The 17,401-nt window shown below is 35.1% G+C and overlaps 3 protein-coding genes across 4 annotated transcripts; 2 read left to right on the top strand and 1 right to left on the bottom strand.

Annotated features, from left to right (window-relative positions):
- The first annotated feature begins 497 nt into the window (after positions 1-497).
- On the top strand, positions 498-3,115 carry LOC103455781 (cytochrome P450 CYP72A616-like). 2 transcript variants are annotated; one of them, XM_008395370.4, is made up of 5 exons: positions 498-848; positions 1,264-1,484; positions 1,628-1,872; positions 2,007-2,373; positions 2,542-3,115. In XM_008395370.4, exons 1-5 carry the CDS (start codon positions 566-568, stop codon positions 2,965-2,967), a joined length of 1,542 nt encoding a protein of 513 aa, XP_008393592.1. In that variant the 5' UTR covers positions 498-565; the 3' UTR covers positions 2,968-3,115. The 2 variants fall into 2 exon arrangements, with proteins under 2 accessions (XP_008393592.1, XP_070670362.1); XM_070814261.1 differs by having other exon boundaries at positions 501-848; positions 2,601-3,115.
- An 8,399-nt stretch (positions 3,116-11,514) lies between these two features.
- On the top strand, positions 11,515-13,013 carry LOC103415571 (cytochrome P450 CYP72A616-like). Its single transcript, XM_008353890.3, has 3 exons — positions 11,515-11,753; positions 12,090-12,456; positions 12,588-13,013. Exons 1-3 carry the CDS (start codon positions 11,515-11,517, stop codon positions 13,011-13,013), a joined length of 1,032 nt encoding a protein of 343 aa, XP_008352112.2.
- Positions 13,014-14,110: 1,097 nt separating this feature from the next.
- Positions 14,111-16,144, bottom strand: LOC139192431 (myb-related protein 308-like). Its single transcript, XM_070814545.1, has 2 exons — positions 16,080-16,144; positions 14,111-14,444 (listed from the first exon to the last, which is right to left on the bottom strand). The coding sequence occupies exons 1-2, from the start codon at positions 16,142-16,144 to the stop codon at positions 14,111-14,113; spliced, it is 399 nt and encodes a 132-aa protein (XP_070670646.1).
- Positions 16,145-17,401: the final 1,257 nt, after the last annotated feature.

Genomic DNA, 17,401 nt, shown 5'->3' with positions numbered 1-17,401 from the left:
AATGTGAGCATCCATAAATCCGTTGGTTCTGCAAGAATACCGGGAAAAAAAAAAGGACAAAAAGAGAAATCTAACCCATTTTCATTAATTCATCAATTCATCAATTCCTCAATGACCTAAACTATTACAAAGAACTCATGTAAATAGGGTTTACATAACTTGGGCGCCAAGCATACTTGACCGAAAAGAAATATAATTCCCCAAGCTTGTGCCTTAAATACTTGTCTTCGAAGTCGGCTTTAATTTTCTGACGTGGGTCACCTATTGAAAATGAAAGAACTTTTGTTATTCGTTGAAACTTGGTCGTCAAGAAAAAAATAAAAAATTGACACTAATACAAATATTGTCCATGATTCCATAAAATGGTGGGGGCATCAATGTTGAAAAGGAATACCTACATGGATATTTCTGACTTTTTGTACAGAAAAAGGTGGGCCTGTGAGTTCTCGAGCACCACACAAACTTGCATATGCATGGATGGACCTATAAATTCTTCACTACTTTGTCTCAGTTCCTTCAATTAGCTTTACTTTCACAGCAGCAATTAGCAAAACAAAAACAAAAGATGGAAGATTATCTTATTTTTATCAAAACGTTGGTATTTTCTTTGGGTTCTGTAATTCTCGTTTCTGTTCTGAGAGTTGTTCATGTCTACTGGTTTAGACCCAAGAGCTTGGAGAAGCAGTTGAGAAAGCAAGGGATCAGAGGCAAAACTTACAGGCTTTTCCAGGATGACATGAAAGAGATCAGCATGTCCAGCAAGGAAGCATGCGCCAAACCCATGTCTCTTAACCACCAGATTGCTCGACGTATCTTCCCTTTTTTTCATCAAATGGTGCAGAATTATGGTATAAACAATAATATGTGCATGTTTTGCCCATACAAATTTGAGATTTTCATGCGCCATTCTAATTTAAACTATGGAACGAGTCATTTTGCACTCCCCATTTATTTTATTTTTTTGTAAGAGAGGAACGTATTTGATGACTTTTTAGAGTGTCAATAGTAACTCATTTTTAGATTTGAACTTTGCTACAATTCTTACATGTGAAAAGTTATTTCTATTTATATGCAAATCAAATTCTGACTTAATGTAACCCATCAAAAATCACGAAAACAAAAGTCCTTACACGTGCCAAACTGTTATTCGTTGCAAAAGAAATGACTAGTCATTACATGTAAATTGCAAGTAATTTTCTCTAAATTCTACTTATGCAATGTCATTGTTATACAATGTTCAATGACATTTCAATTTTGTTTTAGGAAAAGTGAGTTTGGGGTGGATTGAAACAAGGCCAAGGCTGATTGTAGCTGACCCAGAGCTGATCAAGTTGATATTAGCCGAAAAGAATGGGCAGATTACAAAGCCACCACTGAACCCACTTGTCAATCTTCTACAAATGGGCATCTCAACCTTGGAAGGAGAGCAATGGGCCAAACGCAGAAGGCTCATCAAACCTGCTTTCCACCTTGAGAAATTAAAGGTCAAAACCTTAAATCACTGATTGGCTACTTATATGCAAAGAGTCCTTCCTCTTTCGCTGCAAATTATAGTCGTCAGAGACCTATGCTACTTAATCGATTAACTTCTACTTTCTGGTTGCTGGATTAAAAAAAATAAATACAGGGAATGGTGCCTGCATTTGTAACCTGTTGTTTTGGTCTGATCAATCGGTGGGAAAGTTTAGTTGGACATGAAGGAAGATGTGAACTAGATGTAGCTCCTGAATTTCAAAACCTTGCTGGTGATGTTATAGCTAGAACAGCCTTTGGAAGCAACTACGAAGAGGGGAAGAAAATATTTGAGCTTCAAAAAAAGCAAGCTATTCTAGTGCTTGAAGCCTACTATGATTTCTATTTTCCAGGCAAAAGGTACAATACTTTATTACGTAGTTTTTATTTGCACATGACTATTTAGGTTAGCAGCATTCCGTTCTTGCTTTGTTAGAGCATGTCTTCAAATTTCATGAACATTTGTTAATCTAGTTAGTTCTCTCTCGGCACAGATTCATACCCACTAAAAAGAACAGGATGAGGTACAACTTGGACAACGAAATCAAAGCAATATTAAGGGGTATGATCAGCAAGAAAGAGCAAGCAGCCATGGAAAATGGTGAAGAGGGTGCAAATGATTTGCTGGGCTTACTATTACAATGCAAAGAACAAGAGCAAACAAGCATGACGATTGAGGATGTCATAGAGGAGTGCAAGCTGTTCTACTTTGCTGGCCAAGAAACCACAGCCAACTGGCTGACTTGGGCTATGATTGTCTTATCTATGCATCCAAACTGGCAGGAAAAAGCAAGAGAAGAAGTCCTGCGTGTGTGTGGAAAGAACACACCTGATTTAGATGCTCTAAATCACCTTAAGATTGTAAGTCGTTTCCTGCTTAATGTTACCACAACTACTTACTAGTTACTATAACGTAGAAAATAAGTCTTCATCTTTAATATAACACGTGGTTAACAACGTGATTAGTGAATGTGAACATCAATTTAAACCCTAATTCGTTAATCGGGTTTTGTGTGTGTGTGTGTGTAGGTTTCGATGATACTAAAGGAAGTTCTAAGGTTATATCCACCTGTGTCTGCTCTATACAGGCACACCCAAATCAAAACCAATGTTGGAGGCATTTCCATCCCAGCTGGGGTTGAATTTGTGCTGCTGACTATGTTTCTTCACTATGATAAAAAATGTTGGGGGGAAGACGTTGAGGAGTTCAACCCCGAGAGATTTGCTGATGGAGTTGTGAAGGCACCAAAGGATCAAGTTGTATTCTACCCATTTGGTTGGGGCCCTAGAATATGCATAGGGCAAACTTTTGCTGTGATAGAAGCAAAGATGGCTCTAGCTATGATTCTTCAGCATTTTTCATTTGAGCTCTCACCTTCTTACACTCATGCTCCTGTTATGGGTATTACCCTTCAGCCACAACATGGAGCCACAGTTACACTTCACAGAATTTAAGATGCTGAAACTGGTTCCCTATAAGTAAGACTTCCTTACGTAAATAACAAGGTTGGATTCTTCATGTAAATGTGATTTTTCACATGCTTCAATATAGTTTTACCTAAATAACAATGGCCGCAAGCAGGGACTGGTTCAAAATTTCAAAGTCATTTGGGCTAAATTTACCTTAGGTACAATGAAAAAAAAAACCTCAACAATAGTAGTGAATTTTATTGATAAAGAAAATAAATACACCTAGTCAAAATGCATCTAGTACATACAATACAGATTTAAGATTTAGAATTGGTTAGGGTGAGACGAGCTCTTTTCTATTGTTTGGCCGGGCTATTACACATGGCTGAGCTCTTAAAGCATCTACACCAGCAACCAATTGCAAGGGTAATTGGGTTAAGTTACCCTTCGCCTAAAAAAAAAAAAACTCCTCCAGCAATCCACAAAATGAGCGGCAATTGCCAATTTTGCAGCTGCCCCTTCTACAATTGCAAGGGCTTGCGCCCAAGTTCAGCAAACAGCACCCCCCCCCCCCCCAGCAGCTGCTACTTTCCCAAACCGTTTGCAACTCCCCACGTTAGAGCACGTGCCACTTCCCCGCCCACGTAGCCCTTTGTGAGCCTTTGATTTCGAAAAATTGTCCAATTCAACGGTTAGGAATGTCCAACTCTAAAAATTGAAAAAAAATCATAGAAATTACCAAAACAAGTTTAAAATATTCAAAAACTTACAACGTTCACATTTTAAAAATCTTACAAAGTTCAACACATTTGCAAATTAAACAGTTAAAATTACTCAAAAATCTACGACAATAATTATATGTGGCGATCAGATGAAGAAAACATTAAAAAAAATAGGCCAAATTGGATTATTCATCCCCGTGGTCATAAGAAACTTGCATGATGACCCCCGTGGTGAAAAAACTAGGAATTAAACCCCTGTGGTCAAGAATATTAGCAAATTTAGTCCAAAAGTAAGATTTCTGTTATATGATTGTTAAAAGTATGGGTAAAATTGTATTTTCAGTTCCAATTGACATTTAAAATAAATAATTTTTTTTATAACAATTAACAAAAAAAATAATGCTTAATTTTTTAAATAAAAAAAAGCCCCAATTCAATGTCAATTGGAACTAAAAATACAGTTTTACCCCAACTTTTAACAGTCCTTTAACAGAAATCTTACTTTTGGACTAAATTTGCTAACATTCTAGACCACAGGGGTTTAATTCCTAGTTTTTTCACCACGGGGTCATCATGCAAGTGTCCTATGACCACGGAGATGAACAATCCAATTTAGCCAAAAAAATATGTTTGTGAATAGTAATCGTCATTGCCCTTGCCCTTGCCCTTGCCCTTCCTCCTTCAAAATGAGTAGACTTGCACGAAGACAATTACTGTTTAGAGTGAATGGTGAGAGCAATTTCATTGCCCTTGCTCTCCAACTGTTATTGTCTTCCACTAACTGGTGAAGATGCTCTTATAACTTAAAAAGCCATATTTGCTAATTTTAAAAATAATAAAATAAAAATCTCATGTTACAACCCAAATTATTGTGTGCATGGGTCCGTGCCTGGCATATGCGATTTAAGGTAACTCAATATCTCAACATTTTATAAAGCAGCTACTACGGTGAAGTTGTCACATCTTTTTACTTATGATAAGACTAGTTTCTAAACTGAACTTGACATTATGCTATTTTACATGATGTTATGATTCAGATCGTGAAACAATATATTTTTTTTTTTCGTCTGAAAGAAACATTTAAATTGACTTCATATATATGTTATATTTACAAAGCAATCAGATGGGAGGATATAATTGTTTACGTTAATAACAAAGTTATTTTTTTGTTGTTACATAATTATTGTTGCCGTCTGTTAGTTTAATACTAAATACATGCATATATATCATATATCAGTACAAGGTGGGTAAAAAAATATAAAAAAGAAAGGGAATTGTTATATCCGTACAAGGTGGGTAAAAAAAGAAAAAAGAAGAAAATAAATTGTTATTAGCATGTCAAAAATCTCATTTGGTACTCTAAACTTTCTATAATTAGAAAGAAAAATGCACTTGTGAGGAGTGTAGAATGAGATTTTTGGAATGCTAATAACAATTCCCAAAAGAAAAACCAAGTGGATTATTCTGACTTTATGTACCAATATGGCAATATCCGAGGGGGCCAAATTGCAACAATAGTCTTGCTGCTTGATTGAATTTTCACTTTCGTTTACCTAGTTTTGCATTCTAGTCTTTGTAGTTTTGTTTTCTTACATTTCAAAAAATCCACATCAGCAATAACTGTGAAAAAAAAAAGACAAAATAAGTGTTTTCCAACGAAAATGTCAATTCTTATGTGACATAACATGGATTGGCAGCAAGGAGGGTTGCTGTCAAATTTGATTGTAGCTTCTAATAATTTTTAATTAATTGTTAAATGCTTTATATTAATTTTTATTGATTTAAACATTTATTATAAGTGATTATTGATTAATAGTGTTTTTTATTGGTTTAAAGCATTTATTATAATTTAAAATTTGTCTCTCCTTTGGAGATGGTAATAAAAAATATGAATCTTCATTCTAATCCTTAGCAAAGATGACTTTTAGACTAAATACATAAGTAAGATCAAAATCTAATTTTAGTCATTTGATACATTAATCACCTCATTTATTAATTATATATTGATGTTTTAATTATTTCACTTTTTTCTTCTAATTTTAATGTATTAATTATATTTCGATTTACTTTGTCTTCTTTATTTAGGTACATTAATTCATTTAATATATTATATTATATCCATTTCAGTATCTACATTTAGGTACATTAATTCAATTAATACATTTCGGTACATATATTTCAATACAAATATTTAGGTACATTAATTCAATATAATACATATTGGCACATAGATTTTGTGACACACCCCGACTCGGAATGTCCACTAGGACTCCGAATCAAGCTGTGCTGGCCAACACCTGGAAGGTGACGAAGCCATAAAGTGTGATGGTGTGGAAAATTGTGAAAAAATTTAAACCTAAGAGTGCCTAAATACCAGAGTGCACTGGTGAGCGGGAATGAACACACTTCACACGTGATGTTAGAGCATAAGCAAGAACAGAAAATGATATAAGAATCGTACCCTCGAAATAGTCTCCGATACTAAGAATCGTCACGAGTCTTTGGTGATAATAAAACTCAGCTAATAATACCTGGAAGGTGAAGACAAGACAAAGGTGAATGGCCATGTAAGTAAAATACTAATAGAAAACATATAACACATGTAATTCTTTGTTACAACACCTGTATAATTTCCAGAGAAATCATAATGTATCACAACACAACATCTCATTAATAATATCAAATAATCGTGCGATTAATAACTCATAATAGTACGTAAATCGGAGTCACCTCTAGTGACCTATACGACATATTCATATCTCATCAATCATGGCTAGCATATAAGTCGGAGTCACCTCTAGTGACATATACGACATATTCATATCTCATCACATTCATGGCTAGCATATAAGTCGAAGTCATCAATCATGGCTAGCATATAAGTCGGAATTACTTCTAGTGACCTATACGACATATTCATGGCTAGCATATAAGTCGGAGTCACCTTTAGTGACCTATACGACATATTCATATCTCATCACATATCTCATCAATCATGGCTAGCATAAAAGTCGGAGTCACCTCTAGTAACATATACGATATATTCATATCTCATCACATATCTCATCAATCAACTAATACTGTATACTTGCTTGAATTTACTTAAACTTACTTGAACTTACCTGAATGTCCTACGTTCACCTTTACACTTCAGAGCACTCACAACAATATAATTATATATAATGCATCATATACCAATTCATATACGAATTATAAACTTATATGCATGGCATTCAAGGCATAATCTTATTTAAACATATTTCAGGGAACATATTAAGTATATAAATATATACTGAAAACCAAAAGCCCACACACATTGCTCAATTCCTTAAACAAGGCTATGGTCTCGATTATTTAATCTCATTTCTTATATGGCTGCATCTAACGTCTCGTTAGACTGCCTACGTACCTTAAACAGGGATCAAGTCATTCGTAATTCGCAAAAATCATTTATAGTGATACGCATATGGATAGATCATGATGAAATCTAACTCAACCATTTCATAGTATTTTATAATATATAAATATATATAGGGAAATTTTATTTAAACCCATTTAACCTATTTCTACACCCAACTTACTCTTTGCACCCATTTAATTTTTTACTAAACTATTAATATCTCTTTAAATCCAAATTTGATACCTAATATACCTCCATAAACTCAATTCAATATGTGGATTTATTTTTACACCCATTTGACTTTTAGAAGTTGGTACACTCAACAAAATGTAGCTCCCTACCATTATGCTGTTACACTTTTCTTCCTTTTTATCAATTAAAACAGTTTCTCAATTACATTTTACAAGAAGACGATGACCAATCATATAACTTAATCGAAACCTCTACATACCTATTATTGCTCTTCAGCAGTAAAATCAGGCTCCGCCGGCTTCTGAAGTAGCATCCTCGGTAGTCTCTCTGGCACCCTTGCCTTCCGCGTACCACTACACAGTGTATTAGCAGCAAAACGTGAGGCATAAATGGTGGCCCTTAGACTTGGGGAGCTGACCCCAGCCTTGGCCAGTGCATCTTGCAGCCTATTCTCATCTTCCCGCAGAGACTCTTCTAGCTTCTTCTTCATATGACGGTGCCGCGCTGCTTGTATAAACGTAGCTGCCCAAGTCCTCCACTGTTATGAGTAGAACCTGAATGTGTGCCGGAGGAGCTGCTTGATGTGGAGTCGCCTGAACTGAGAGGCTATAATCTTCAAGTCATCCACAAATGGGCAAGTCAGCAAGTCTGCAAATTTGCAATAAAAACAAGAAAAGCATACAAGTATCTGTCTTTATAATCAATATGTTCATTACCAATTACAAATTACAATATCAGTATTAATGGAGTGAAAGATGAATAGGTGATCCGTGCTTACAGAGGAAGACTTCATTTTCCATGCAACAACCTGATTGCTGTTCTTTCTTTTCGTCCTTGGGTTCTTGTTTTCAATGAAGAAATATGAATGCTCAGCTCCGTTTTCTGGGTTTTTGGTTCTTTCTTGTTTGTAGTTTTTACAGGGGACGAAAAATGTGTTGCAGAAAGCAGGATGATGGAGGAAGAAGTGATTGATCACAGGAACCCAGAAGAAACAAGAAGCAGAAACATCAGCATTCGGAGAAACTAAACCAACAGAGAAGAAAAAAAAATATATAAAAACAGAAAAAAAAAACAGAAGAATCAATCCTTGCAATATATGCAAGTCTTGTTGGTTTTAATTATAGTGTTTGGGTTTATTGATGTATTTAAGTTTTATTATTAATTTCATTTTGTACTTAATAGTAATTATGCAATAGGGTAAAATAAACAATTAACATTTAAAATTTTAAGTTGGGTGTAAAAAGAGGTTGAATGGGTTTAAATAAAATTTCCCATATATATATATGTCATGGCATAAATTTCTTAGTTTTATTTAAAAACATTATAGAATTATCAATCATGAAACATATGATGAGCAAGGAAAGATCCACTCACCTGGAGTCCGTGCTACAACTTCCTAGCACAACCATCCGGAGTCCCGAGCGATCGGCTCTTGCGGCCAATTATTAACCACATCTCAGAATCCTCATCACTAGAATACGTAATTCACATAAAACACATCCTTAAGGACATTCTAAAATAGTTTGAGACCCATTGACCATAAGTCAATCGTCAATCAAAGATCGACAGTAGGGTCTACAACCCTATATAACTCGATTCGGAAGATCCGCATATTAGATTTTCAATCCGCAATTTCCAAAGATTCACATTATGCTTCTAGAATAACATACTAAAATTTCATTGCGATCCAACGGTCGGATCTCTGCCAATTGCCCAAAACCAAGTGGTAGTTAACATTTATTTTATAAATTTACACATCCAATTCAGGAAGATCCGTATGTCGGATTCCCGATCTGTAAGTTTCTATGGTCCTCAAATATTACGTACTATAATGTATTAAAGTTTGGTGACGATCCAACGGTCGGATCATCGATTACTATTCTAATCAAATGGTGGACCTTAATGGGACTTTGCCTGAAATCTGCACATTTTCCAGATTTCCTTAGCGATCTTTGGAACTCCATATCTCACTTGTTTTTTCAACCAAATTCAACCTATAATATACCAAATCAAAGCTAGAGAACTGTAGAATAAAATTATATCAGCTTGGAGTCCAAATGGTGGCCGGAGGTGGTCGGAAAATGGTTTGAAAGACGGCTGTCCGCGAGAAAACTGGTAACTCGTCGGAATTTCTGGGCAGCCTTTCAACGTTCATAACTTTGTCAATACTCAACGAAAATAAGTGATTCAAAAACGAAAATCATAGTTCTTGACGAGACGAAGAAATTGGTACCTTACACGATAGCTATCTAGCCGTTATTTGGCCGGAAACTCCTCGAAAGTGGCGGAAGTCGCCGGAAACGGGCAAACTTTAAATCGTTATAACTTTCTCATTTCTCCACCAAATCACACGATCCAAACATGAAAATTCATCTACACAACTTGAGGAATCGATTTATACCTGTGACCAAGGCCAAATAGGCCGGGAATTTCACTCAAACCCGCCGGAACCCTAAGATGGGTGTTCTTCGATTCGACTTCCTCAATGTTCCAACGACCCTACAACTGATTGGGTCTTGTTCTTAAGTCCAGGGGGAGTTGATTAAAGGTGTTGGTGGGTGAAACTCACCGGAATTTGCTCGTGTGGGTGCGCGGGTGTACGGACGGGAGGGGAGGTTTGTTTCTTCCTTTTCTTTTCTTTTCCTCTTCTTCTTAATTGGTTGCTTTTTCCCCCCTTAAAAATCTGATTGGCCCTCTTTTTAATAAACTAACTTAACCTATAATTCCCACAATTTATAGTTCACAACTTCAAACGTCCGTATCTATACTGTTATAATTCGGACTTACAAACGGTTTTCGCCTATGCGTTCGTACTAACGAATATTACACAATTACGCCAAAAGAATAAGTCATACGTCCCTCTAGACGATGGTCAACAGAAGTCAAAATCCTCGCCTTTAGGGCATATTTGCAATTTCACATTTTAAAATTTATAAAATAATAAAATTTAGGACGGGTTGTCACATTTTGATACTAAGATTTAGGTATATTAATTGAGTTTTCCAGTTTGAAGAATATTAAATAAATTTAATAAATTAAAAAGACTTTTTTGGGTCAAAAAAAAAATTCAAATAATCTCTAACGGGAGGCATTGGATTTACATATTAATTAATTTGAATTAAGGATATATTAAGGGACTATAATTAATATGTAATCTAACATTAAGGGACTATCAATGCAATTCAGCCAAACTAGGGTCTGTTTATGGATATGATTTTTTAGTACCACTTGTGCTGGACCTATAAATTCATCACAAGTTGGTTTCAGTTCCTTCAACCACCTAGCAATAGCGGGAAAAACAAAGATGGAAGATTACTTCTTATTGATCAAAATGTTGGTATTTTCTTTGGTTTCTGTAATTCTGTATTTGGTTCTGAGAGTTGTTCATGTCTATTGGGTAAGACCCAGAAGCTTAGAGAAGCAGTTGAGAAAGCAAGGCATCAGAGGCAGATCTTACAAGCTTTTCCATGATGACATGAAAGAGATGAGCACGTCCAGCAGAGAAGCATGGTCCAAACCCATGTCACTCAACCACCAGATTGCTCCACGTGTCCTCCCATATTTTCATCAAATGATTCAAAAACATGGTAATTCGTAAAAATTTATGCTTATGATCGTAAGTTTTTTTTTCTTTCCTAAAAACGCTTTTATTTGACAATAAGGTTGTGTTGCTATGCGGAAGTTCTAGGAAATAATACTATGTTTGGATGAGAAAATTTAGTAAAAATTTTAACATCATTTTAACTAAAGATAAAGTTGAACTACATTATGAAAACAAGTTAAATATAAAGCTTAGCTCATTATACTATCGTTTAAAAAAAAAACACTTGAATAGTTTTTCGTAAAACTCACTTTCCAAACAAACTTTATATTGTAATTGGTTTAGGAAAAGTGAGTTTGGGGTGGATGGAAACAAGGCCAAGGCTGATAGTAACAGACCCAGAGCTAATCAAGGATATATTAGTAAACAAAAATGGGCATTTCGTACTGCAACCCGTGAATCCACTTGTGAAACTTCTTCAATTGGGCGTCTCAACCTTGGAAGGAGAGCAATGGGCCAAACGCAAAAGGATCATCAAACCTGCTTTCCACATTGAGAAATTAAAGGTAAAATCTTAAGCGTAATTATGTTGTTTTAAAAAAAATTAATTATTAGATTAAGTTTTTTGTTTTGAAAAATGAAAACTAAATATGTTAAGAAACTGCACTTATAAAGTCATATGTAAAATTTTATTTCTACATTCTGATTGTTATAAAAAAATAAAAATGTGACAGTGTATGGAAGCTTCATTTGTAACCAGTTATTCTGGCATGATCGATCGATGGAAAAAGTTAATTGGTGTTGAAGCATCAAGGGAGGTAGATGTGGCACCAGAGTTTCAAAAAATGGCTACTGATGTTATAGCTCGAACGGCCTTTGGAAGCAGCTTTGAAGAGGAGAAGCTATTTGAGCTTCAGAGAAAGCAAGCCGCTTTATCGCGTGAAGCCTATTATGGTTTCTATTTTCCAGGTCTCAGGTCTGTTGGACATTTTTACTAGAAATATTTTTATTACAAATATGCAGAAATTTTTATTAAAAAGTCAACTGCTTTCTCTAAAAAGCCGTTTTAAAGTGCTTTATGGAGAAATATGTACAAATGTTTCTCTAGAAAATACTTGTAAAACCTAAAAGCAATTTTAAGTTTTTCTGTTGTAAAACCTAAAAGCAATTTTAAGTTTTTTTGTCAAACATCAAACATAGTTTGGGGATTTTAGTAGTGTTTTGTTTTTCTTTAGCTTTGTTTTGGTGTTTAGTAAAGAAGAGGCGATGCGGATTTTGTCAAAAAGCAGCTAGTTTTCTGTTTTCTGTGCAGATTCATACCCACCAAAAAGAACAGGTTGAGGTATAGGGTGGACAATGAAATCAAAGCAATATTAAGAGCTGCGATCAGGAAGAAAGAGCAAGCCATGGAAAATGGTGAAGTGGGTGCAAATAATGATTTGTTGGGTTTACTGTTAGAAGGCAAAGCACAAGAGGAAAATAGCATGACAATTGAGGATGTGATAGAGGAGTGCAAGTCATTCTACTTTACTGGCCAAGAAACCATAACCACCTTGTTGACTTGGACGATGATTTTATTATGCATGCATCCAAACTGGCAAGAAAAGGCAAGAGAAGAAGTCTTCCGTGTGTTTGGAAAGAAAACGCCTGATTTATATGACATAAAACACCTCAAAATCGTAAGTTTTCTTTACACGAGTAAGCTACAATTACTAATTATCCTCGACTCATATCTCATACAAACACGATTCACAATGTGCTCAATAAATGTCTTACTTTATTACTCGATTATTTTCTTCTGTTTTTGCAGGTGTCGATGATATTGAATGAAGTTTTGAGGCTATATCCAGTTGTAGTTCTTCTATTTAGGCACACCCACCAGAAAACAAATGTAGGAGGCCTTTCCATCCCTGCTGGGGTTGATTTCGTTTTTCCGGTTCTTTTTCTTCATCACGATCCAAAATATTGGGGTGAAGATGTTGAGGAGTTCAACCCCGAGAGATTTGCTGATGGAGTTGGGAAGGCATCAAAGGATGAAGTTGTATTCTTCCCATTTGGTTTGGGCCCTCGAACATGTATAGGGCAAACTTTTGCTGGGTTTGAAACAAAAGTGGCTCTGGCGATGATTCTTCAGCATTTTTCATTTGAGCTCTCACCTTCTTACACTCATGCTCCTGTTATGTCGATTTCCGTTAAGCCAAAACATGGAGCCCCAATCATACTACACAGAATATAAGATGCTGAAATTGTTGCCCAATAAGTAGATTTGACTAAACGTTGGATCATCAAGTAATTTGAGTGCCGAAAAGATTGTAAAATATTTAATATCAAGCGTAGATGGTTAATATATTTAATATAGAGTGACAATTGTAAAATATTTAATATTTAATATTTAATATCGTATGCAGGAAAGATTGTAAAATATTCAAAATCACTATGATTTCTTATAATAAAACTAGTTTCAAATTAAGTTTAAAACTATGTTATTTATCAAGATAGTGATCTAATTTTCTTATTATGCACTCATTTCATTGGTTTTCTCCTTTAACTCCCTTTTGATTTATTAAATCTTAAGTCTTTAGACAACGTCTATGAGAGAAATTGAAAGTACGAAAGTCACTTCTTTTTTACCGAATTGATCAATTAAATAATGGGAATAACATCTTGGAAATGAATTTATAGCAAGTCTCAGTGTGAGGAGAAATTCTTTGTAAAGCAACTTGTGTCATGTTATCCGTTCACTCAAGACTAACACAACGGATAGTGTAACCTTTGGCTCTTGTGTGTCTTGAGCATATGAATAATGTAGTACCTGCACCAATCTTAAGTGGAGTAAGATTTTCTCTTTTCCTATTCCTATTCCTTTCCTTCTCTTTCTCTTACACTTTGCTTTTGGTCTTATTGTTTGTATAAAAAATCAATATAAGATGTTTACGAAATATAATCGTAACCGTTCAAATAGGAGTGAATAGAGGAGAAAGAGAATCCTTTCTCCAGCTTGAGTATTGGTTTTGCAACCCAATAAAATTAAAGAATAAATCTGACCAAAATCGATAAATCAACCACTTTCTTCTCTAAAAGATTTCTCAAACTCAATCACTCACAAATGAAAAAATATGCTAAAATATCTGCATAATATATAAAAAAGATTGTAACATCGAAACATGATCTGTTAATTCAAGGAAAATAAACCTCAATTGAAACTACATACAAAAGGATCAAACATGAAGTGGGATTTTCCTAAAATTTGCAAAAAAAGCCCTCACAAATGCATCGCTAACAACTATCACGAACCCTGAAAATAAAATAATCAAATAAAAATAAAAACATCGCTCAAATGTCATGCAAAGTAAACCAACTCTCATCCATTTCAACGAATTTATTCATCCACTCCAAATTCAGAGGCCCGTCGTCGCTGCCCGAGCAGTCGAAGAATTCGTTGACATTCAAGCCGAACTTGAAGTTCTCCTCACGTTTGAAGGCGTCTTCTCTTTCAATTGTCAAAGCATTCACCTCCATTGCTTTTATATTGTTAGGCTCAGAGGACTCTTGCTCTGTCTTTAAAACTGCTCTGTTTTGCTTCATCTTTTTGCCCAGACAAGAGTTCCAATAATTCTTGATCTCGTTATCTGTTCGACCAGGTAGCCTTCCGGCAATCAACGACCACCTATATTCACAAGCAACACAATTAATAGAACTGTAACTAAATGTTTATTAAACACAAAAACATTCTAGATGTAAGTTAAGTCTGCTAGTCATGGCGATGCGTCGGCATCTTTGCACCCAAATTCGAATTTTCTTCTTTGTAAATTTGGGTAGATTAAATATCCCTTTATTAACAATATGAAAGATTTAGTGCATTTCCTGTTTCCCGGAAGCTTACCTGTAAGTTAAGTCCGCTAGTTAGGACAATGAGTCGTTCTCTTTTCGAAAAGGTATTATGATCTCAAATTGAAGCTCTGACGAACAATGTGCCAAATTACCGTTGGGTCCTTTTTACTTGATATCTTGTTGATTCTATGCAATCATAAGATGTTTAAATGAATCACCAAAGAGTTTTATTTAGTGTGATGTATGCACAAGTTTGCACTAGGCCTGATTTGGTTTTTGCACTGAGTGTGTTGGGTAGATTTTAACTCATTGGAATGCAGGTAAAAAGGTATTGAGGTATTTGAAGAAAACACAACCTTATGTTATGGATTTTCATCGAGTTGAGAATTTGGAAGTAATATGTTACAATTATGCTGATCTAGGTGGTTGCATAGATGACAGAATGTCAACCACTGGGTATGTATTCATATTAGATGGTGGTGCAGTTTCATGGAGAAGTCGAAAACAAACCACTAAAGCAACAATGGAGTCATAATACATAGGTTGTTTTAAGTTGTCTGAAGTTCAACTAATAAATCTTTGAATACAATTGGATGGTCATTATGTTCATGATTCAGTGATCACCATTTACTTGTTAGATATAACATTGGTTGATAGTTTGATTACAATCATGTGGGAGAATGTAAGAGTTTTTCTATATGTGAGTTGATCAAACTATTTATTTTGGTATGTCAGACAACAAGTAAATAGGGATTGTGATATATTAGACCTAATACACGTTAAATATAACGTATTTAATTATTTGAATTGGAGTTGGTTACAAACTCCTTAAAAACTGACGGCAACTGTCTCCACGATAGAAAGAGTAGTTGCATCGTATAATTGGCTTGATCCCTCTTCACAAAACACTGTCGCTCTCTCATGATTACTAGTCATATTGAGAGCAAGGAACACTAAAAGGATTTCGGAAAAAGGGAAGATCAAACACTAGTCAAAGTCATGATGTCTTCCACTGCAAATAGGTCCCATAATAGTTTCTCCAATTATGGTTTACTGCAAAACACATTAAGTCATTCATACGTAGTTTAATTGCTTGATTCATTATGATCTCCAGATGTTAATAAAGTTTCTACACGTCAATGTTGAAAAGGAGTAACGACATGGGTATTTCTGACTCTGTGCAAAAAACTTGGGTCTATTAGTTCTTAAGCACCACACAAACTTGCATGCATGGACCTATAAATTCTTCACTACTTTGTCTCAGTTTCATGAACTAGCTTTACTTTCACTGCAGCAATTAACCAAACAAAAAGATAAAATGGAAGATTATCTTATTTTTATCAAAACGTTGGTATTCTCCTTGGTTTCTGTTATTCTTGTTTCTGTTCCGAGAGTTGTTCATGTCCACTGGTTTAGACCCAGGAGCCTGGGGAAGCAGTTGAGAAAGCAAGGGATCAGAGGCAGATCTTACAGGCTTTTCCAGGATGACATGAAAGAGATTAGCATGTCCAGCAAGGAAACCTGGTCCAAACCCATGTCCCTCAACCACCAGATTGCTCCACGTGTCTTTCGATTTTTTCATCAAATAGTGCAGAATTATGGTAAATAATAATATATGCACGTTTTGCCCTTACAATTTGAGATTTAGTGTCAATAATAATGCATTTTTAGATTTGAGCATTGCTACAATTTTTACATGTGACAAGTCATTCATATGTATATGCAAATGAAAGTTAGACGTAATGTAACTCATCAAAAATGCCAAATTGTTACTCATTGCAAAAGAAATGACAATCATTCCATGTAAGTTGCAAGTACTTTTCTCTAAATTTTAGTTATGTAATGGTCAATGACATTTTAATTTTGTTTTAGAAGTGAGTTTGGGTTGGATTGAGGCCTGGTTTGGTACTGAGGTGATTCCGAAAAAAAATGAATATAAAAAAAAGCTCGGAGTTTTTTTGTGTTTGGTAAACATTCAGCTTCAGCTTTTTTTCACAGTTTTGGGTGAAAAAAAAGCCAAAAACACAAAGCTGCAAAACCCAGCTTTGAAAAATCGATTTTTTTTTCACATCTGTTTTACATAAAAGTTTACCAAACACTATAATATTGCTTTTTTTTTAAAAGTACTTATACAAAAAAATTTACCAAATACTCTGTTGCTTTATTTCATAGCTGCTTATTCTCAAAGCACAGTAAAAACAGCTTTTTTTTCAAATAATACCAAACCAGCCCTGAATCAAGCCAAGGCTGATGGTGGCTGACCCAGAGCTGATAAAGTTGATATTAGCAGAAAAAAAAAATGGACACGTTACAATGCCACCGCTGAACACACTTGTCAATCTTCAACAAATGGGCACCTCAACCTTGGAAGGGGAGCAATGGGCCAAACGCAGAAGGCTCATCAAACTTGCTTTCCACCTTGAGAATTATAGGTCAAAAATCTTAAATCACTGCTTGGCTGCTTAATGTAACGAGCCCTTCCTCTTCCACTGCAAATTACAGTTATTAGAGACCTATACCACTTAATCGAATAACTTCTACTTTCTGGTTGCTAGATAAAATTAAAAATAAATAAATAAATAAACTTACAAGAGATCATGCCTGCGTTTGTAACCAGTTGTTCTAGTCTGATCAATCAATGAGAAAGCTTAGTTGAACATGAAGGAAGATGTGAACTAGATGTAGCTCCTGAATTTCGAAACCTTGCTAGTGATTTTATAACTAGAACAGCCTTTGGAAGCAACTGCGAAGAGGGGAAGAAAATACTTGAGCTTCAAAAAAAGCAAGCTGTTT

Source organism: Malus domestica, chromosome 15 (assembly GCF_042453785.1).
Source record: "Malus domestica chromosome 15, GDT2T_hap1".
In the NCBI taxonomy this organism is placed as follows: Eukaryota; Viridiplantae; Streptophyta; class Magnoliopsida; order Rosales; family Rosaceae; genus Malus; species Malus domestica.
Note: the sequence above shows the minus strand (reverse complement) of the source record. Positions and strands in the feature narration are given on the sequence as shown.